This window comes from Mesoplodon mirus (genome assembly GCF_964341445.2).
Source record: "Mesoplodon mirus genome assembly, chromosome: 14".
Classification (NCBI taxonomy): domain Eukaryota; kingdom Metazoa; phylum Chordata; class Mammalia; order Artiodactyla; family Ziphiidae; genus Mesoplodon; species Mesoplodon mirus.
Window position 1 is genome coordinate 40,004,024 of NC_138990.1, and position 24,293 is coordinate 40,028,316.

At 37.8% G+C, this 24,293-nt stretch overlaps 1 protein-coding gene across 7 annotated transcripts in view; it reads right to left on the reverse strand.

The window, feature by feature from the left end:
- LDAH (lipid droplet associated hydrolase) overlaps positions 1-24,293 on the reverse strand; it is a 97,527-nt gene that overhangs the window by 20,814 nt on the left and 52,420 nt on the right. For 5 of the 7 annotated variants that reach the window (XM_082641819.1, XM_082641820.1, XM_082641821.1 and 2 more), the window contains one exon: positions 7,958-8,192. The exons of the other annotated variants lie outside the window; for them this stretch is intronic. In XM_082641819.1, coding sequence (XP_082497945.1) covers positions 7,958-8,192 — 235 coding nt within the window. The remainder of the gene's footprint in view (positions 1-7,957; positions 8,193-24,293) is intronic. 7 annotated transcript variants of the gene reach the window in all.

The window sequence follows — 24,293 nt, forward strand, 5'->3', positions numbered from 1 at the left end:
TGAGAGTCTGCCTGCCGATGCAGGGGACACGGGTTCGTGCCCCGGTCCGGGAAGATCCCACATGCCGCGGAGCGGCTGGGCCCGTGAGCCATGGCCGCTGAGCCTGCGTGTCCGGAAGCCTGTGCTCCGCAACGGGAGAGGCCACAACAGTGAGAGGCCCGCGTACCGAAGAAAAAGAAAAAAAAAAAAAAAAAAAAAAGCCGGTCCAAGGATAGCCCCTTCTAGCACATCTTCTAACTGGTCCTGAGGCTGGCAAGATGTTGCCGAATGTAGAGCAGTTAGGTGAGAGCCAAGCAGGGCTGCAAGGTAGCAAAATTCTTGGGGCTGAGGACAGACTGTGAAACTGGATAGTACCAGAGACGTGAGTATCCCACGCTCCAGCAGAGCTCCGTCCAGAGCTGCTCAGGCAAAGTTAAGGCTAGGCAATCAAGAAGCATAAACCAGGAGAGTTTGTCCGAAGTTAAGCAGGACTACCCATGCTCAGAAACCCAGATGAAGTCTTACAAGGGCCAGTTCTTTGGTAGGTCTTTTTTTCCCGATCGTTTTCTACAGTGGCTATTTGTGCCAGTTGTGGCTTTTAACAATGTGAAAACCAGATCCAAAAAAGCAATTCTCGGGCTTCCCTGGTGGCGCGGTGGTTGGGAGTCCGCCTGCCGATGCAGGGGACACGGGTTCGTGCCCCGGTCCGGGAGGATCCCACATGCCACGGAGCGGCTGGGCCCGTGAGCCATGGCCGCTGGGCCTGCACGTCCAGAGCCTGTGCTCCGCAACGGGAGAGGCCACAACAGTGAGAGGCCCGCGTACCGAAAAAAAAAAAAAAAAAAAAAAAAAGCAATTCTCCCATTCTAAAATTTCTGCAAAATTTGGAGTAATGTTTACTATTCACATGTTTCTCCATAAGCCAAGACTTTCATTATTATAACCATTGATTTAGTCTGCAAACAGATAGTCTTATCTATGTGACACTGAGTTCACCAAAGTGAAACATACAACTCAAGGTGTATGATTTTTAAAAAAATAATACAACTTTTTAGAGTGGCAGATAATTTAAAGATATATATATATAAATTTCTATAGAAAAAAATAATAAAACCTTCACTGAGTCATTTACTTCTAAACCAGAGATGATATTCTAGTACTGTATCTAATCACCTTTTGCCCTAAATCCTAATACTGACCACACACACACAAAATCTTTTCCTTCACTGCTGAATTTTAGGCTAAACTTCCATGAATAACTAAAGCTGAAGTTGCCTTTTATAAATGGATTTTCCTAAGCTACATACATAAATGAGAGAATAGGTAACATGGCAGTCTGGTTTTGTCTTATTCAAAATATTATTCTGGGATTAAGTCAAAAATATTCTGAGAAGAAATTTGTGATTTTTTAGTGAGGCTTATGTGTCAGTTCATTGAATAGTTCTGTTCATTTCATATCACTGTACATGTTTTTAAAAGTTATTTCCGTATTGATTAAGGAAAGGAAAGATTATGAAAATGTCTTTTACAAGAATGTATGCAACAGAAGTAACGTAATCTACCAGGAATGCCCTTTGTCTGCACTGTGTTTTTCTAGTTAGGTAACTGAAAGGAATTAAAACATCAATTTGGCCTAACAAAAAGACCCTAGAATATTTTTTAACATTAATTATCTTGACCTGTGATACTGCTAAGCTAAAATATATTTGCTTCTAGCTTTGATCAGAAAATCCAATTCAGCTGTCTCCCTGAAAAATTTATTTCTCATGAAACAGAAGAACATCTATTCTAAAGAAAATATGTAGTAGCAAATATTCCAGAATTAAAATTAAAGAAAAAACCACATATTTTCTTTAAAAATAACATTCAAAACAATCTAGTTATATCATTTGAACTAATGAACACTGTGGTAAAGTTTATAAAGTATCCTAATTGAATTAGGGCTACTCTATCCTGAATGCTGGATAGGAAGGGATGTTTTACTCACTCAGTCTGCTGAAGAAGGCTAATACACAGCATCTCAGCCAATAAGAAGCGCCATTTTTGCCAAAAGGACAACAGCATTTGAAATACTTGAATAATTTGGTTCCTTGAATTTTTCAGACCTTACTACAATAAAAAAATATGTGTATAAACTAAAGGATACGGAAAATCAGTTTCTATCCAGATAGGTCAGGATTTATTATCCACTACTTGGACTGGCAAACTTCCTCCATTTGTTTCCGTAAGATTTCTACTGAAGCACAGACATTACATAATGTGAAAACACCCCAAGTCCTCCTAAAAGTCAAACTGGTACGCTAAAGGTCATTGTCTGGATGACAGTCAAGCCACAGAGAAGCAGGTCTGGAGGAAGGTCCGGACGGCACAGATTTGACCACTGAAAATGATCTCAGACCTGGTATTCCTTTCCCCTGATGACCCCTCTCTTTGTGTAACATGAAAATCATGTCACCAACTCAAGTGACTGGTTTGAATATCGATTACCCTTCACCATTTATGGGATATAAGCTCGGGAGGAGTGCACTAATCATCCACAAGGGCCAGTGTCTTAGCTGATGAGTATCAGTCCCTCTCCGCGGGGGGCCTTCTCGCATTTGTCATAAGTAAGGGAACAGGAATCACTAGAGGGATGGCCAGGGCAAGCCTGGGTAAAGGCAGGTTTTGTGGTAGCTGTTGCAAGAGGAGCAGGGGCGACACGGGACCCAAAGGGGAGAGGTATAAAGAGGCCGGCTAGGATGATTGCAATGCTTGCTTAAGGGTTAGCCTACGGTCACTACTAGGAGATTGAACTAAGTTCCCACGCAGAGAATAAACCAAGAACACAAAGCAGCAAGAAGACAAGTAATTCTTGCCTCCTTTCTCTTTACCCAAGGTTATATAGACAGGGTGGGTAATGGGGAAACAAAAGAGACTACTGAAGTACTAGTTACCTGGATATCAGAAAGGCAGATCCAGAAGGAAGAGAACAGAAAATCAGAGAAGAAAAGGATGTCAGAAACCTAAGAGCTGTGCTCCAAAAGTTTGTTTGCAAGTTGGTTGTTTGGAACAGAGATAAAGCAATGTGGCTGAGTGTTTAGTCTGGTCTAAAAGTCTATTTTGCACACAATATAACTCTACTGTGGGAAAGAAATCCCAGGGTTCCCCAAGCAACAATGCAGCTGGAAGGCTCTGGTTGCCTTCCAGAGCCAGGGAGGGGAATGTGTCCTATGTCCAAACTGTCTTGTTCCTTGATGCCTGCACTTGCGGCTCCAGGAAGACTCAGTAAGAGGTCAATCACTGCAGCTGAAAGGAAGATTCCTTTCTCTCAAGTGCAGCTTATGGAGCCTGCTTCTTCAAGAGGGTGTTTACAATTCTGTTGTAGAAAAATTGAAAAAAAATCTTTATATAAGTACCCATTTTAATGAAAAAACATTAAACACGTCATATGTCATATGTGATGTGTTACATAGTCACTAAATATATATAGAAAAACAAATAAAACTTTCTTATATCCCATGTGCTGATTTGGGTTTAGAAAATATTTCTAACGAGGTAGAAGGAAAGCACAGGTAGCTCCCTACCTAATGCCTATCAGAAACCCAGATGTTTTGGGTGGAGTGTTCTATAAATGTCTATTAAATCCTGTTGGTTGATACTGTTGCTAATTTATCTATATCCTTGCTAATTTTTTCTGTTCTATTATTTGACTGATTGTTGAGAGAGGGGTGTTTAAGCGTCCAACTATAATTGTGCATTTGTCCTTTACTCCTTTCAGTTCTATCAGTTTTTGCTTCATATATTTTGCCACTCACTTGTTTCGTGCATACACATTTAGAATTGCTATGACTCCTTGGTAAATTGAACCTTTTATTGTTATTATTATGTCTTGTCACTCTGTTCCTGGTAATTTTCTTTGCTATGAAGTCCACTTTATCTGATATTAATATAGTCATTACTGGTTCCTTTTGATTAATGTTTGCATGATGTATCTTTTCCCATTCTTTTACTTTCAGTCTACCTATATGATTATATTTTAACCAAGTTTTCTGAAGACAGTATATACTTAGGTTATGTTTTTTAATCCACTTTGTCAATCTTTATCTTTTAATTGGTATATTTTGACCATTTACATTTAATGTAATTATTGGTATGTTAGAGCTTGTATGCCATTTTGTTATTTGTTTTCTGATGGTTGTCTGTTTTCTATTTCTCTGTGTTCTTTCTCTGGCCTTCCTATATTTTTTAATAAATGTTTTAGAATTCTATTTTGATTTATCTATAGTGTTTTGGAGTATGTCTCTTTTTATAGATTTTAAAGTGGTCATTCTAGGTATTACATTATATATGTAACTTAATACAGTTTACTGGTGTTGACTTTTTACCAGTTCAAGTGAAGTACAGAAGTATATTACTTCCCTTTATGTTATTTTACCCTTCCCTATTTATAATATAATTGCCTTAAATACTTCTTCTGTATACACTTAGATCATATCAATGTTATAATTTTTGCTTCAACTGTTAAACATAATTTAGAAATCTCAAGAAGAGAAGGAAAATGTAATTACCCACATTTTTTCTTTCTGTTCTTTCCTTTCTAAATGTTTCAAGATTCCTTCTTTGATCACTTATTTTCAGTTTAGAGAACTTCCTATAGCTATTCTTTTAAGATAGGTCTAATAGTTACAAATTCCTTTAGTTTTCCTTCATTGGAGAGTGTCTTAATTTTCTCTCCTTCCTGAAGCACATTTCTGCTGGATATAGAATTCTGTATTGATGGTTCTTTTCTATTTACACTTGAAATATATGCCATTTCTTTTGGCCTCTATAGATTCTGAAGAGAAAGTAGTTGTCACCAAATAGATTTTCCTCTGTAAATATGTATCATTTCTCTCTGGCTGCTTTCAAGATATCTTCCTTATTTTAGTGTTCAAATGTTTATGTGTCTTGGTGTGGATTTCTTTGGGTTTACTTATTTGGAGTTCATCTAGTTTCTTGAATTTTGTAGGTTTATGTCTTTTACCAAATTTGGGAAGTTCCTGTTTTTATTGTTTTATCTTTATGTTCCCTGGTTCTTTCCTCTGTCCCCTCCATTTTATTGTTGAGCTCAAACACTGAGCTTTTAATTTGGTTATTATATTTTTCAGTTCTAAAATTTCCATTCAGTTTTTCTTTAAATCTTCTCTTTCCTGAGACTTTCTATTTTTTCATTTTTTCCAACATGTTTATTAATTGCTCATTGCAGTATTTTTATAATGACTGCTTTAAAATCTTTGTCAGAAAATTCTAATATCTCTGTCATTCGGTATTGGCATTTATTGTCTTCTTCCATTCAAATTGAGATTTTTCTGGGTTTTTGGTATGACAAGTGATTTTTAACTAAAACAAGGACAATGGGATATTATGATACTCCTGATCTTATTTAAACTTTCTATTTTAGGTGGGGTTTTTTTTGTTTTTCATTTTTTGTTTTCCCTGACACTTCTTCAGCAAGGGAAGTGGGGAAGGAGAAGTGCCACCTCACTACTGCCAGGTGGGGCAGAAATCCAGGTTCTCCATTTGGTTTCTATTGACAACCAAGGGGTGGAGGGGCTCCTCATTATTGCTGGGCATGGGTAGGAATTCTGACTCCCCACTAGGCTTCCATTATTACCATCCCAGCTAGGAGAGGTAGGATTGCCTTATTGCTTTTCCCATATGATCCCCACTGATCTCATAGGAGTGGTGGTGGTAGTGGCCTCATTACTGCTGGGCAGTGGTGAAAGTCCTGCCTCTCCAATCAGCCTCTTCTGGACACCACCCTAGTGAGGAAGGAGAGGGGTGCCTCATTACTGTTGGGTGTGGGGTAAAGTCCAGGCCTCCCACTTGGCCTTTGTTGGTTTGGGTAGGGATAAGGCCACGGTTTTTACTATGGTGCATGGCTAGATTAGGGCAGTCATTATCCAAAAGTTTCTTTTAGAAAGGTTGTCATTTTCCTGGTCCTCTGGCTACAGAGTGCAGGCTTTTTTCAGGGCTTTTTAAAAATCCACACCCATTGGTATTTCTGGGTCACTGGCTCCAAGTCTAGGATATACGTGGTAAAAAGAAAACCCAGGGAACTTACCACTGTGTTGCTCTGTGGGTCCCAAGGTCCCTACATAGTCTGCTTTCTTCTCAGCCTTTCAGAGTCTTATATTTGTTTTACATATAATATGCAGGATTTTTAGCACTTAGTAGGAGAAACAGGGAGAAGAATATATCTATTTCATCTTCCTGGAAGCAGAAGTCCTTGGAGGAAAATGGATTCCTTAACTAGAGAATGCTTTTTTAAAATCCTTTCTAAGGGTAAAAAGAAAAAGATTAAAGAACGGAAAAAAAAACCCTGTAAACTGTAATGACTTAGTGAAGTATACATGGAGTAGTTTTATATATGTTTGCCAGAATTTCAAGTGATTTCCATTTGATCTTAATTTCCAAATGTGTCCAGTCTAACTCTTGATTTGATCAATGACTGAGAACCAGAGAGGGGAAGGGACTAAATTAAGGCCACAGAGGGAGTCTGAGGCAAAACCAAAATGAGAGTTGAGGGTTTCTGACTTGTAGTCAGTGCCATTTTCACTTACTAGGCCACTTCTTTCTCTTCTATGAGGGAAAAATAAGGGGCTGGACCAGAAAGTCTTCAAGGGACATCTCCAACTTCAGTGTTTTGTGATTTTTATGACTGTCCTGAGCCTTGCTTCCCTACTCCCTATCTCATCTTCTGCTGCTACTATGCTAAGCCTATAACAAAGAATGAAAGTTGGGGAGAGCATAAACATCCACAAATACAGAAAATATATTGAACTTTGTATTTGTGATGACTGCTTCTTGCTACATATTTAGAAAAACACTTCCCATACAATCTGTAGCTGTACAATTCTAAAGGCAGAGCTGTGACTTGTTTCTGGATTCACTATGCACATGATCTCGTGGCACTCGATGTAGGTGAGCGTGGTAAACTTTACTCAGGAGTCCTGCTTTTATGACTAAAAGGAGCAAAGGGACAATAATAGCGGCAGCTATGGTAAAAGGAAGCTTAACACAGTGGCATACTGCTGGGGTTTGAACACTACCCACTGGTTGTGTGACTTCGGGCAAATCATGTAACTTCTCTGAACCTCAGTATCTTCATCTGTAAAATGGGGACAATAATAATACCTAAACCTTATTAGTTCTTCTGAGGACTACAGGTTGAAGCTCAGAACAGCAGCTATTAGCTGCTGCTGCTGCAACTGTTGTTACATCATTCACTGGAGGCTTATTATAAACAAAATACTAGATAGACACTTTGCATATGTTATCACATTTGATCCTATAATAATCTTTTGAGGTATGGGATATTATTATCCCATTTTATGGATTAAGAAAGTAGCATATTTTATTATTAAAATCATTGGTAAATATATAAATTAGTGTTAACTAAACAGATAAATTACATTTAAAAACAACATTTGAAGCCAAGAAGTAAAGTAGCAAAAACATTCCCTGGCACATGCAGAAACCATAATCAGTAACGCATCCAGTGTTGCATTACCATGACTATTATTTATTATTAGTTTTATAATTTAAACTTCTCGAAAAACTTTTAAAGAGCAAAGTAAAATCATAGCCTGTTCACTCTATGGGAATATTAGGCCTGATTTCCTTGGGCTGATCTTTGCAAAGTGCACACACTGAGCTTAACAGGGCACACCCTGGATTCCTGTAAGGACTCCATATATACTCGATACAGAAGAATTCTTTCTCATCATCCTGTAGCTAGAGTGGAGAATCAGAAGGATAAGGTTTAAAATTAAAGCTTGATGAGGCTTTTCTGTCATTTAGAATACCCTTCACTATTTTCTTTTTATTTCTAGTTTTAAACTTTTGGGAGAAAAATACAACAAATAATTCCTTGCTTGATACTCATCCACTGTCTGAGATTATTCTCTTAACACTTTCTGATACAAGAATAAACATATACATTTTAAAATGTGCTTACTGAGGCAGAACGGTTCCAACATATTCAGAAACGAAAATTCACTCTGTAGGTTCATCCTTCGAAGGAGCATTCTGATCATCAAGGACTTGATTTTCTCAGGCCACGGTTTAAGTAGTAAGTAGCCAGGAACATAGAAAGCATATCGAAACCAGCACAAAAGTGGAGTGGCGAGCTTGCCTTTGGGTGACTCAGACATTCGCTCAATTGTTGGAAAGAGCAGAAAAGAGCGAATTACCTACAGTTAAAAAAAAACACTTTGATGAGTTTTCTTAAGGGATAAGTCATTGCTTTATTGTTTCTTCTATATCGTATCCACAAAGGACTGGGTTTTATAATATGGCTAACAATCTATTCAGACTGAGAAGAAGTACCACCCACTGCCTTCTCAGCCCTCAACCGACCTGGATAGGATACAAGGATGTCCCTTAAGTTGCTGGGGTTAATTTTCAGGGTGAGGAGGAAATCAGATTCCTAGATAAGGTCTTGATTGTGACAGCAACTCACAATCCCTTTGAAGGATTGCTGAAAGTAGAAATGAATGTACCATTTTAGTAGTTATACCAACTTGACTGGCTAATGATGCCAAAAGAGAATAAAGCTACATAAAAGACTCCATTTCTAGTCAGAATTTCTTTTATTGATTATATTTGGAGATAGTTCACTTTTGAAAAGCTCCTCTATTCCTTAATATTACCAGCCAAAGATAATCTCTAATAGGACCAAATATATTTTTAGCAACTGATTCAACCTCAATAAAGTGTAGGTCAGGGACAAAAGAAGCTGGGAATTTCTATCTATGTGGGAAAATGTTTAAGGACAAAAATATCATTTCAACTCAATTCATTAGAATATCATGAAATATATTTTAATAATACACCAGATGAAAAGAGCATCACTAAAACATTTAAAATTTACCATTATTTACCATATTAATATTAAAAAAATTAATATATAAAAATAATTTATATGGGGATCATATAAACAGTTAAGTATAATCCATATAAATAATAGGATAACATAAATGGAACAGCTCATCAATGTCAGCAGATTGTAGAACAGGAAATGAGAATGGACACATGATTTTACTTTTAAAAAAACCTTTTAAATTGTTAAGTATAACATACAGAAAAGCATATAAAACATAAATGTTCAATTTAACAAATAATTTATAAAATGAACAGCTGTGTGGGTCAAGAAACAAGACATTGCCAGCATGGCATCTTCCCATCACAACCCCTGCCTCTGCTCACATCTTAGGTAATCTCTATCCTGACTTCCTTACTTTTCTTTATATCAATACTTATCATTCCTTAATACTACAATCACTTCCTTATTTTGCTTTATATTAATGCTTATCATGCTGCTATAGACTGAACTGTGTCACCCCCAAATTGATATGACGAAACCCTAACTCCTAAGGTGACTGCATGTAGAGAGAGGTAATTCCGGTTATATAAGGTCATAAGAGTGGGGCCCTAATGGACAGGATTAGTATCCTTATAAGGACAGACACCTGAGAGCTTACTCTCATCCCAAGAACACACAGAGAAGAGGTCTGGAGAACACACAGACAGAAGGTGGCCATCTACAAGCCAGGAAGAAGTTTCACTGGAAACTGACCATGCTGGCATGCTGATCTTGGACTTCCAATCTCCAGAACTGTGAGAAAATAAATGTCAGTTGTTTAAGCCACCCAGTCCATGGCATTTTGTTATGGCAGCTCGAGCAGACTAATACCTATCCCTTAATACCATAGTTAATTTTTGTCTGTTAATGAACTTTATATAAATGTAATCATGCAGAGTATGTTTTTGTATTTTACTTGCTTCACTCAACATTGTTTATAACATCCAACCATGCTGATACATGTAGCGATAGCTCATTATCTTTGCTATACAGTTTTCCACTGTAAGAACATAACACAATTTATTTTACTGATATTTGTGTTATTACAAATATGCTGTTATAATATTTTTACACACATCTCTTGTGCATGTGTGCATGTATTTCTGTTGACTATATCACCTCGAAGTAGAAATATGGGGTCATATGGTTGCACACGTGCAGCTTTAATAGGTAGTTCCAATTTTTTTTTGAATTTTTGAATTTTATTTTATCTATTTTTTATACAGCAGGTTCTTATTAGTTATCCATTTTATACATATTAGTGTATATATGTCAATCCCAATTTCCCAAATAGTTTTTCAAAGTACTTATACCAATTTACTCCCCTACCATCAGACATGAGGGTTCATATTGTTACATTTCCTCACATTTGGTACTGGCAAACTTTGTAATTATAATTGTAATTGACTAACCTGGTGTTTTAGAGGTATTTCATTGTGGCTCTAATTTGTGTTTCTCTGATGACTGATAAGGCTTTTATATGCTTTTTGGACATTTTCTATATATCCTTTGCAAATGTCTTATTTAAGTCTCCCATTTTTCTATTAGACTGCCTTATTTTTTATTGATTTGTAGAAGTTGCTTTTTATTTTAGATACCAGCCCTTTGTCATGTTGCAGTTCTTGGCTTGCCTGTTCAACCCTTATTCTTTTTTTTTTTTTTTCTTAATGGAGATAAGATCTTAAGTTTGATGCAGTTGAATTTAACAGTCTTTTCTCTTACAGTTATTGTTCTTTGTCTGTGGTTTAAGAAATTCTAGAAGATATTATTTTTTCATGCTACCTCTTACCTGTTCTACAATGTGGATTTAAGCCTTGGGCTGTGTTTAACTTCAGCTGTGAGTCTGTTCCTTTGATTTCAGGCATCAGTGATTTGCCACTTCCCTTATGTATTTACATTCTTCCTTCTGGATGAACTTGATGCACTTTTCCTGGTAGGACCTGACAGTAAAGGTGGGGTTTTGTGGACTCAGTCTCTTTTTTACCTTCCACTGTTGACAGTCCTTTTTCATAGTAACCTATTTGATGGCACTGACCAAATGTTAAAGTTGATCAGGTAACACCTGTCATTCTGCCTTCATGTCTGTCTCACTAATAGAGAACAGGGATTTGAGGGTGAAAACTGTGGAGGACCCTTCTTTCTAATCATGCTATCTTCTTGTTCTTCCTTGGTCATATCTATCAGCTAAGTGCTTAGCCATTTCCTGCAGACTTTTCCTTTTCTCTCAACAATATCTGAGATATTTTAGTTGTTTATTTTTGGTCACAGTAATTTGATCTCTACTAGATCTCCTCCTCTGTCACATAAGTAAGAATGTACTGTTCCCTGTGGCCTTGATGTTCTTTGGGAGCAAGGAGGCACAGCCTTTTCAGATGATTTTTAAAATGCTGAGTTGGTAACAACACATGGCAAAGTGCTCATAATGTGCTTTTTGAATGAACGCTGAGTTTCACCCAGAATATGGGAGTTTCTGCCACCTTGGCATCTTCTCAAGCACAAAGCAGAGGAGATGCTGCATGGACTGTGCTTAATAAAGGCCTTTGGGGCCTTTATGGGGCATTCATGGGCACTTGTGATGCAGATCACTGTGGGCTCCAGAATGTCAGGGATGATCCAGAATCTTCCAGTCAGAGCCAGCTGCCTGTATTACAATGGGTTTATACAAAGGTTATATATAAAGATTTACACAAATGTTACAGGATCTCTGGGAAGTCTGACTGGACAAGAAAAGTCAGTTAAAGGAATCATTCTCCCTGGATGCCAATTTCAGTGTGAACTCTAACTCAATGCATTTGTCTTGGTTTTTTTTTAATTTTTATTTTTATTTTATTTTTGGCTGCATTGGGTCTTCACTGCTGCACACGGGCTTTCTCTAGTTGCGGCGAGAGGGGGTTACTCTTTGTTGCGGTGCGTGGGCTTCTCATCGTGGTGGCTTCTCTTGTTGCGAAGCACGGGCTCTAGGCACGTGGGCTTCACTAGTTGCAGCATGGGGGCTCAGTAGTTGTGGCAGGCAGGCCCTAGAACACGCAGGCTTCAGTACTTGTGGCTCATGGGCTCTAGAGCGCAGGCTCAGTAGTTTTGATGCACAGGCTTAGTTGCTCCGTGGCACGTGGGATCTTCCCGGACCAGGGATCGAACCCACGTCCCCTGCATTGGCAGGTGGATTCTTAACCATTGTACCACCAGGGAAGTCCCTAACTCAATGCATTTGAACACAAACACAGGAGGAATGAAGTCAGCTTCGGGATCCTGGGCCTTTTGATACTTGGTCACCTTCTTCTTCCCCTTCTAGCGTAACACAGGGACACAGCATTCCTGATCCATCAGTGATGACTATGGTGCTGAGGACACAGGGTAAGCAGCGTGTGTAGCATGAGCATCCTAACTATAGTCGCCTTCAGTCTTGGGAAGCATAAGTAAAGGAACTGATAACTTCCCGTTGTCTCCAGGGCTCTTGAACAGGTCTCCGTATTCTCGTATTCCATATGCAGTGGGTATGCTACTGCTCCACCTTTGCCTTTTCTGTCCAAAGACATTCTTCAGGACTGCTCCCAATGGCTCAAAGTCAAACAGGGCTGCTGTCTCTCTTAGAGATATGGAATAGAGCCTTCAGACTGGCAAAAAATAAGAAACCTAACAATACCAAGTACTAATGATGTGGATCAGCAAGAACTCTTAAACAATATGGCATTAATTATTAGCCTTTCTTCTTCTGTTTTCGAAAGTATGATCCCTTTGGCAGGTGTCTGGAGCTCACATAGAAAGTAAATTTTATCATATTGTCTAATGTTAGCAGTTTAATTCAGGGATCTGGCATTTCACTTGGATACCAAACAGCACGCTTTAAGACTGAGGGGTAGAAACGATAAAAAATCTTTTAGCAACTGGAGTGGTACTACAATTAACCACTGACTTTTATACCTTCAAATTCAGATTTCTTCCCCTATCTCTTGACGTAATTCTAACATCATGAGTCCTTCAACTCCTGTAAGTGCTACCAATGTTCTGCTGGACTTAAGTCTTGAGAGATTTCAAACAGGGGTGGATTTGTATAAAGCAATCTTTGGTGTTGAGAGAGGCAGGGTTTCTCACTGCCCTGCTGAGGCCTCTCAGCTGAAGGGCTAAGAAGGAGCTCCCTTCCCCACGCCACAGGAAGAGTTCTCCCTCGAGGCTGAAGAGCAGGTTTCTTGTTAGCAGCTGCAGTGGCAGCAAAGACAATGATGAAGAAACTGACTTCTCAGTCTCAGCTGGGCTCTCGTTTGTCACTCCCACCTGGAGCTATAGGAACACGATACGGTAAGAAAGCCAGGTCGGCCACAGTTCACAGCCACTGCAGGCTCCTTGGCAGCCAATGTTCTTCAATAATATCTCTAAAAGCTCGACGGCTTAGTTTTTCACTTTTTGGTTCATAATCTACCTGAAACTGATTTTTATGTGTGGTGTGAAATATGGGTCTAATTTAATTTTTTTCCATATGGAAACTCAATTGTTCCAGCACTATTAACTGCAAAGACTGCCCTTTTCCTGCTTTTCTGCAGTGACATTTCTGTTGTAAATCCTGGGTATATGTGAATAGGTCCTTTCCAGGGTTCTATAATCTGTCCTACTGGCCTACTTTTCTAACTCTGTGCCAAGAGCACACGTCTTATTTACTAAAGCTTTATATTTTGATATTTGGTAGACTAACTTAAACCCCATTTTCTTGTTCTTCAAAAATGCCTTGAGTATTTTTGGCTCTCTGCATTGGATACGCATATGAGTTTTATATGGATAAAACCCATATATCGATACTGAGTTTTATAAAATAACTTTTCTGTCCCTATTGGAATGATCGTATGATTTTTCTCCTTTCATTTATTAATGTGGTAAACTATCAATTGATTTTCTAATGTGAAACTAACTTTCCATTTTTGGGATAGACCCACCCTGGTCATGATACATCCTTCTCATGTTACTATATTACTATATTTGGTTTCCTAATACTTTGTGTAGGGCTTTTGCATGTTGATGAGTAAGCCTGGCCTATAATTTGCTTTTCTTATATTATTTATTCCAGGTTTGCATATAAGGTTTTGTTAGTTTGAGAAAACAGAGTTGGAGACTATGGTTTCCTTTCCCATTATTCAGAGGATTTTGTAATATAATAGAATGATTTATTCTCTGAATATTTGATAGAACTCACCAGTGAAGCCTAAAGTTTGTTTTGTTTTGTTTTGTTTTGATTTTGCCACACCACACAGCTTATGGGGTCTTAGTTCCCTGACCAGGGATTGAACCCAGGCCACAGCAGTGATGGCGCCGAGTCCTAACCACTGGACCACCAAGGGAAATCTCTAGGGTTTTATTTTTAGAAAGATTTGACTATTGATTGATTCAACTTCTTTAAAGGCTTAGGACCATTCAGGCTTTCTATTTCTCCTTGAGAATCTGTTTTGATGTTACCTTTTTCTAGGGATTTATCCATTTCATTTAAACTTCCAAATTTATTGACATGAAGTTATTTATAATATCCTGTTATTATACATCAATCTCTGGACCACCAGTAGTGATATTACCTCTTTTATTCTGTTATTGACTATTAGTACCTGATAGAGTAAACCTTTTATAATTATGAAGGAACTCTCTTCATCTCTAGTAATGTTTTCCCTTAGGGCTTATTTTGTTTAATGTTAACATAGCTATACCAGCTTTCTTTTGGTTAGAATTTGCAAGATATACCCTTCCCACCCTTCTACTTTCTACCTTTCTATAGCCTTATATTTAGAAGATAGTTGGATTATTATCTCTATCTAATCTGAAAGTCTATGTCTTTTAACTAACATGACTAATACGTTTACTACATTTTCACTTAAAAAATGCCAATATTCTGGAGTTAAATCTAAAATCTTATTTTGTGCTTTCTAGTTTTTGTATCTCCTTACCCCATTTTTTCTTCTTTCTTACCATTTTTTGCATGAGAAAGATATAAGTAATAAAAACATAAGTGACAGTAAATACTAAATAAAGAACCGAGTAAATGATGTAACAATGAATAAAACGTGTATGTTAGTAAGTCACAATAAATGATTAGTAATTTAAAAATAATTATATGACAATCTAAGGAATGAATAATTATAAAAATAAAATAATAATAAGTAATTAAGAGATGTATAATACTAGTAAATCTCAAGTCCTATGGCGAGGTAGGAAAGAAATAAGATAATGAAAAAAAGACTAGGAATTGCTGGAAGTGGTGGTGTAGCTCTAAATAGGGTGTTTACAGAAGGCTTCAGTGAAAGGTGACCTTTGTGCAAAGGCAGTTACGGAGTAGGCTGATATTTGGGAAAAGAGTTTTTTCTGGGAGAGGGAGGAGCAAGTGCAAAGGCCATAAAACAGAACCTAATTTGGTGTTTGAGGAAAAAGCAAGAAGTACAGTTGGAGCCGAGTATGTGAGAGGACAGCAGCTCAGGCTGTGGCAGCTGTGATCACAGGGGCAGCAGATGATGGACTGTCCAATAGGCCTCTGGTTTTCACTCTGAGTAACTGAAAAGCCTTTGAAGGGTTTTGAAAACAGGGGTGATATGTTTGACTTCCATCTTAATAGGATTACTCTGGTTATTGTATTGTTAATACTGTCCTAGAAGTACTATATCAATGAAATTTGACAAGATTTAAACAAAAGTAAGAGTTAGAAATATTGGGAAGGTAAAATTACCATTATTTTCAGCTTATGGTTTAAACATTAACAAAATCTCATGTATAAAAATAACAGCTAAATACCACTGTAAAAAGAAATGTACTACAGTTATATAAAGAAAACTTTAAAATCCAAAGGGACATTTGTTCTTCCATTGCAAAAGAGATATAAATTCTCCCACAAAGTTAATCAATTCAGTTCATTCAATACCAATTAAAATAATAAAAATGATATTTATTTTGAAATTTGACAAATTATATTAATGTTCATCTGGAAAATGAAAGGCACTAAACCTAGAAATTCTGAAAAAGCAGAGAAAGAGGGGAGATTAGCTCTACTAAACATTACACATATTATGAAGCTACAGTAGTTAAAACTGTATGATCAGAAAAGGATCACACAGCTCAACAGAACAAAAAAGAGTCTAGAAACAGACCTGAACACATATGGGAATTAAGTTTATGATAAAGGTATCAGTGGAGAAAAAAAAAAAAGAGTTGTTCAATAAATGCAGTTGGGAAAACTGGAAAACAGAATTATTTAGAATAGCAAAAGACTGGAGATGAATGTCCATAATTAGGACTGGTTACATAAATTATGATATATCCATTTAATGGAATACTATGCTATAATGAACATTAGGCAGACTCGCATGTGCTGACAATGAGGGTGTCCAAATTCTGTTTCTTCTTGGAAACCAGATAGTTGGAATTATGAATAAAAGGTAATTAGCAAGCTTCAAAGAAGACATTCTAAGCCTTGGGGCTCATATGTTCTCTGAACTTTTTATTTTGAAAGGACAAAGGTAATTTTGCTTATTTTCAGGTTCTTCAACTATATCCTATAAGTGATACTTGGAAAATTAGATGTCACTGAATAATGCAGTCTCCACTGATTAGAATTTAACTATTCAACTCTCAAACCTTCTGCATTTATAATGGCACCAGAGGTGATAAGAGAAAATATTCATAACTAGGACTCTTAGGTGTTACAAATTCTTCAGGAAAGTAAAACTAAATTATGTTCTATTGTACTCTGCTTATAAAAGCAGGAGAATATGCTAAAACACATTACAAACACTTAAAAGGGGAAAGTTCGAAAGAAATGGTTTTTGTTTTTTGTCTTTTTTTCCCTGGCCAATCCACAGTTAACCAGAACAATCAACTAATGAAAATAATCTGTTTTCCAAGAAGTCTGGTAATTGAGTCCGGTATGGTAACTCATTGCTCATTTTAGTTTCAAGTTTATTCACTTCAAAATAACGGGCTTCCCTGTGTTTATTAAAATGTCCAAAGGAGTAAATGGTTAATACAGTTACTGTCATACTAAAAAATGTACCATATAGATTCCATACTAGTTATGTAACCCACAGTATCTAAGGAACTTCAGGCTGATCAAATCAGTTGGCAGAAAGAGGAAACAATCCGTTACTTTGTATAAATGATCCATTACTGTGACCTGTGTTAAACAAAACTGCATGCAAGGAAAAACTCTAAAAATACACGAGGAACTACAGGGTTACATTTGGTTGATCTATATCAATAATAAATTGAGAATTAAAGTGCACTCTGAAATCATGGGAATGTACTGAAACAATAAGGAAGTTCTAATGTGTACTCTGAAGGCATCATTGCCTCTCAGAAATATAAGAAAACCAAAGATTGTTTATCACAACTAATAGTTGATGAAACTGGTTTTCCTCTCTTGCCTTTGGAGAGCAACAGTTATTACCTGTTGGGTGAAACTTATACTTTTCCTAGATACCATAACAATAATTTCAATGAAATTTATAGTCCAAATATGATAGGTTAAGGAACAGTAATAAAAATTTCTTTTATTCGTATAGACACCTACTGGCAAAAAAATCACTGAGGTCAAGGAAGTATACCCAATTTTATAACACAGCTGTGCAGAGAAAGTTTCCAAGTCTGTGTACATGACAAAACGTTTTCTTATGTTACTGTCTCATTAAAGAAAGAACTTCTAGGCTGGCCAATTCATTCTACTCTAAGGAAACATTTTTATATATTTCACATTCTCATTTGAAATCTGAGTCAACTTTTGATAATGAAGCACAACCATGTTTTCTTGACTAGTATGGGAAAGCAAATATACACAGTGGGACTTTTTATACAGGGTACGTTTGGGGAATTGGAGACAGTATTTTGATGTTTATTTTTCCTGAATTTATTATTATTATTAATCATTTTCCAGAAAGGAAGTTAGGAAACAATTTGAAGTATAGCCATAAAGTAAGGAGTATGATATTCAGGTGTGGTTTTTGTACAACCTGTTTCATTAAATAGGCATTTTATTTTTAAACAGAGTAAAATCTAAAAAATATCCTCAATACACTTATACTGTTCAGATAGCTTATTTTTCTGGGGTGCAGCAATGATGCCTATATGTTATGACTAAATGAAGCCATGATAAACAGTACTTCAACATCTTTGAAAGAATGGCATCACTGCTACTTTCCCTATTTGCTTATCAGCTGAGCCCACCTGCTGCAGTAATGGCAGGATACTTCCCTACTATAACAAGCTGAAAACAAGAAAACATAGCACATAGTTTTTCCTTTCGTATGACTGCCAACATTGTTAAGACATGTCAGAGAACATGCAATATAAACCAGGCAGCCTTCAAAGATAAAGCTGTTAGTAGTCAAAACGCAGACCTAGGAATAATCCTAGTTTAGTTTATCTCTTCTCCCCAAAAGGCCATGTTTTCCTCTCTTTAGGATGAGACTACTCAGCTTATTTAATCGTATGTATTCAGCTTATAAACTGCAAATTCCATTCTATTTTAATGATCAAGAGCTTGCTTTTTGAGATCTTATATCCTGTCTTAACAATTTTATACATTAGTAAGACAGGAATATGCCCCACAGTAGGGAACTGCTTAGAATAACAGTAGTCATGACAGTTTACTATCTTCTAGGAATTAGGCTGATGTACTTTATATACATAATCTCATTTAATATGCATAACAACCTCATCAAGTAAATTTCTTCATTCTATAGATGAGAAAAGTGAGGTTTAGCTACTAGGTGATAAAGACGAAGTATGGACCCAAGGAGGGTAACTTCAGAGCCCATGCCATTAACCATTAATTACACCGCATACTTGCAGACAAAAGAATTTCGTAATAATTATTGTTTGGTGACATAATTCCCTGTGGTTTAAACAACTGCTACCATTATTGTTACAGATAGGCCAATATTTCAACATTTACAAGTGTTTCAAATCATTCAGCTTCAGAAATAACGTTAAATCCTAAGAAGGAAGATCCTTCAAAATTGATACTGAAAAAAAATTATGCCACTTCAATATGTTTTGCTTAAGATAGATGGCGTTCATGAAACTGACCACTTTTACCATTTCCCATTCATGTGAATTATACTCAGATCTTCTGGGGCAGAGATTTTCCTACACTTTAATTACCTGAATGTAAAAAAAAAAAAAAAAAAAAGCCATTTCATGCATTTAATCTACATGTCAGCGTTGTTAATTACAAGGAACACTGCATATTTGCAGTGATATTTGCATATGATTACACTTAAATATTTGAAACATAGCTTCAAAATCTTCCTATAACCCATTCTTCTCAAGCTTCTGTCATTTTATACACTTCAGATTTATTTTATTTTGAAAGCAAAATACTCTTCTCCTCAGCTTAAAATCTCTTGTAATCTACTTCCTTTTGAGTCTTTTAGATTCAGAATCACTAAGAACTCAAACAGAAAATTAATGAAGCTTAAGCTGCTCTGGAGTACAGCAATCTATTACAGAGCAACTGTTATTCCAAACTGAACAGTGTTTTCCAGGTAGCCTCAGAATTCAGTGAATGGTGACAATAACAAACCCATCCTCATGTCTACAGCTCTGATATTCTCACGTAGCTACTATGGCCTTCGGCAACATCAGCTTTCTCTTGGTTAATAATGGCAAAGCTACACAGAATCTGAAAGAATAGCTTTGCTGATCAAAAAACTGTTACTTGGCAATTCCTTAAACTTGGAGCTGGAATACTCTGTGTGAGTCAGGAAGCAAGAAATATGAATTATTTGACAATGGGGTTGGGACTTTTCTAAGTTAGAAACTCCAGTCTTGAAAAGCTTAAGCCACTTGAGAGGGAAGAGTCGTTCATTGGGTTTATTGATTGTTTGTTAGTTTGTTCATCTGTTCACTCATTAAAGATATATTGGCACCTAAGATACACCAGATGCCGTGGTGAGTGCTGGAGACAAAATGGTGAAAGAGCCCCTGCTTTTAGAGAACTTAAAGTCGAATGGGAGAGGTAACGCACGATAGGTACCGTGCTAAGGGAAATAAAGAGTACCATAGAAACATATAAAATGGGCACGAGAAACCTCTTATTCATTGTGGCGTATGTCACCTACAAATTGGCACTTGCCACTGGCACTTGCCATCCACCTCTACAAGGATTAAATCATGTGCTGCTGCATCTGCTGATTTTCAACCCCCTGAAAGGAGTTCAGGGTGGAGAGCAGAAATGAGGCCTCTGTGCTCCGGGGAAAACTGGCAGGACAGGTCTGCAGATAGTTAGGTATTTTCAGGAGCTGATTTTATGAGCCCAGTTCTTGTATCTCCTCAAATCTAGAAAAGCACTAAAATCCTTCATGGTGACGTCTGCTCCTCGTGACTAGCAGAAACCTTCTGCAAAAAATATGTGCTTGATTGCATGTACTCCCCCGTCACCAAAATCACATGTATACTGACCTTCCCCCCTACCTCTTTGGAGCAGTTTCTCAGAGCTATCTGAGACGCTGTTTCCCGGACTATAGTCCTCATTTTGCCCCCAGTAAAACTTAACTCACAGCTCTCATGTTCTGCAATTTTTTTAAGTTGGCATCTAGGAACCTTTGAAAAGGGCCATGGAAAGAGAAACTGTTTGACAAACATTCATTGAATGTCTACATAAGCAAAGTGCTGTTGACAGACCTCAGGGTTATCCAGGGAAATCAGTAAAAAAGATTCTTCCCTGTTTAACTTTGCTGAAAGACACTGTGAAATGTATACGCTTCAGTTCCATACGCTAAAATACCACTTTCGTACCTGTACGAAGACCAGGCAAAGTTATCCATCACAGGGCTTCAGACTAGGGAGAGTGAGACAATGAAAGGGCCCATGGCAGAGACACACACTGGGTGCAGGCCAAAGCACCAGACAACAAGGGATTTCTGCCACAGAAGCTGTCCCAGTAAACACTCCTAGCTTCTCAGAAGTCAAAAGGAAGGCACAAAGTACGGCAAAGTATGTCCCATTTTATCTGACAGCAGGCAAATCCAACAGTTAGGGAAGCTAAGACCCCGTGAGATACACATTAAAACTTGGGGGAAAAAGCAGTTAACTCACAACAAAAAGTTAGGCCCAAATAATTGAAGAAAGTCCATAAACCCTAATACCAGCTATGATAGTGAAACAGGTAAGAATCTGTCCTCCTTTCAATTCAGGAAAAAATAAAGATGTATCAGAGATGTACATATCTTAACATATCTTTTCCCTCACAGGTCTCTGAAGGGGGTGCTTCCTCTCCCACTGTCACCCAGACACACCAGCTTCCTGAGGGTAGCAACCCTCCTGGCGCTGCCATGATAACTCCTAGGCTTAGCCAAACACCGCACTAGCTCCTGAGTCTTACCTCTGCTTCACTGGGATTCTGAGGCCTCAGCTTCTACAGAGCTCAGAGAGTGGCCAAATGCCGCTGGGGAGGCCCTACCTTCCCTAACAGGACTGGCCTGCATTCCCGAGAGCCTTTAAACATCTCTGCCAACTGTTACGCTGCACTTGACATACAAATATGATAGTCACTAATTTATCAACTAAAAATGTCCCATGGTATCTGAAACTACTGTATGATGAAAATGGGGATCATATACTCTGTTACCAGTTCAAATTTTAGCCACCAACTAAAAACATTCATTCACCTCAAAGGACCATGATATATTTAACTTACTCTCAAGTAGTTCAGAGAGAAATATTATATATATATTTATATATACACATATATACACACACACACATATATATATTACTTATATGTATGTGTACACACACACACACACACACACACACACACACACTCTCTCCCTACCTCCCTCATATATATGTATGAGAGAGACAGAGAGAGCAGTAGGGGGCGGAAGAAGGAGAGCAAATAACAGGTAAAATGAGGTAAGATATTAACAACAGTAAATCGGGCTAAAGTGTATATGATGTTCTATGTACTATTCTTATTCTTGCAACTCTCCTGTAAGTTTTAAATCATTTCCACATAAAGTATTAAAAAATAAAGTACAGTCCACCACTGCCCTCTATCCCCCAGCCATGGCACTTCTAATCCCCGTATCTTGCTCCACTTTTTATCAAGGCAATCTCACCTTTGAACATACTAATTTTTATGTTTATTACCATCTCCCCTTAGCAGACTATGACCTCTGAAAGGTCAGGGCTTTTTTCCTGTTTTGATCATGGGTGCCTTTAAGTCCATACCAGGTGCTCAGTGACAGTGCAAGGACACAGCAAACTGAATAAATGAAAGTCAGGCTAAGGGGCAGGGTCTCCATGTTGACTGCCTCATCCAGTACCCCCAGGCAGCTCCTCCTCCGGAGCTGCACCTCGGGAATGGAGGTTTACTGTGTACAGAAGTTGAAGCAGAGAGCTTTCCAGGCATAGGGAATGGCTGGGGAAAAGGGCCATCAATGGAAAGGAGGATCAAGTGAAAGCCCAACATGAATGCTGACACTCGCACAAGCAAACACCAGCCTCTCATGTTTCACTTAGATGATGCTGCTCTCAGGCAGGAGATCTGAAGATTTTAGGGGGAGAAACTGAATGGCTCTAGAGAAGGAACATACTAATAGTGACACTGGGAAACAGCACCAAAAAAGAAAGTCAGGACCCCTGTCCCATGACCCTGTGGTGAAGCTGCCTAGCTGACAAGGCCCACTCCCCAACACAAACCTCCTAGGATTTCCAATGCTTCATTCCTAAATGTGAATAGATAAAAAGGAATGTTAGACATCTGAGAAACCTTCTATTATAGATCAACATAAGCAAAACGTGAAAAAGAAAATTCAGAATGAATAGAGACAGCACAAGAATACAGCAAAACGCCCAAAATTTGCTTTCCTCAGAGAGAGAGAGGGAGAGAGAAATACCCATGAATAAAAAGGACTGTACAAAAAGGGAACAAGGAACAAGAAATTATCTTAGAAACTGTTTGTATGAAGCCTTGAAATCAAAAGTTTAATTAGATGAATTCCAAGATAAGGCTGGGAAAAATATCCATTTCTCATCGTATATAACTTTAAAAGAGAAGAGAAAGATGAACAATGGAAAATGAAATAAATCAAGAGAATCTTTTCTGGAGGTTTAACACATGAATAATCAGAAAACAAGTAGAAAAAAATGCGAGAAAAGTTTTCAGTACGTAAGGATGCCAGTTTCCAGATTAAAAAGGATAAACAGTCCAAGGAGTATCATCACAAAATATAATGGAGATAAACTGAAGATTCCAAAACTGTCCAGAGAAAAAACAGGGCACATAAAGAACAAAAAACTCGAAATGGAACACTTCTCAGGGCAAAGCCTGAAGAACTGGAAGCTAGGCAGCAGTGGTAATGGTGGCCATGGGGAGTGGGCGTGGCAGGCTAGCCTACTGCAGAGCCATCTGCCTGCCAAGGACAATTAGAAAAGCTGGAAAAAGCACTTTTTAAAAGTCTCTTTGGAAGCATCAAAGGCAGAGGAGATTTGAAGGGCCAAAATTCTAGAGAAAAAGGAAACTTTGAGAGGTGTGCTGAAACAGTTCTTCTCAGTTATTTACCAATTTGCAAGCAATGGCTATAAGGCCAAGAAGCTGAACAGTTTCTGAAAATCTTCTGTGGCTCAAGGGTCAAAACTTGGGCGTTTGGTGCCCATTAAAGAGAAGGCACCTGGGCTCTCAGTGGGAACTACAAAAGGGTTACCCCTTAGAAGCAGTGATGAACCAGGCCTCACAAAGATAGTTTTGATTCAGTCTAATTCCTTATCACATTAAAGTGATGGATCCTCACTATAACTGCTAGTCAAAAGCAAAGGTAAATCCTCTCTGGAGGAAGACAGAAGCCTCATATTGTCTTAATAATTTTTCATATATAATGTCAGGTATTCAATTTAAAAAGAACCTTACCAAGCAGTGATGGTTTATTTTCTGTGTCAACTTGACTGGGCCAAGGGATTAGCAGATATTTGGTCAAATGTTATTCTGGGTGTGTCTGAGAGGATGTTTTGGATGAGATTAACATTGGAATCAGTAGACCTAGTAAAGAAGATTGTCCTCCCCAGTGTTAGTGCGCCTCATCCAATCAGTTGAAGGTCTGAATAAAACAGAAAGGTTGAGTAAGAGAGAATTCCTCTGCTGACTGCCTTTGAGCTGGGACACTGTTTTTTCTTCCCCGCCTTTGGACTCCAACTGAAATACTGACTCTTCCTGGGTCTCGAGTTGGCCTGCTTTTGCACTAGAACTTACACCATCGACTCTCCTGGGTCTCCAGTTTACTGACTACAGATCTTGCCTTTGTCAGCCTCCATAACTGTGTTAGCCAATTCCTTATAGTTAGTCACTTTCTATGTATACACACATCCTATTGGGTCTGTTTCTCTGGAGAACCCTGAGTAATATACAAACATACTGAGGGACAAGGCAACATGACCAAAAACAAAGAAGGAAAAAGCAGAAAAGAAATGTAAC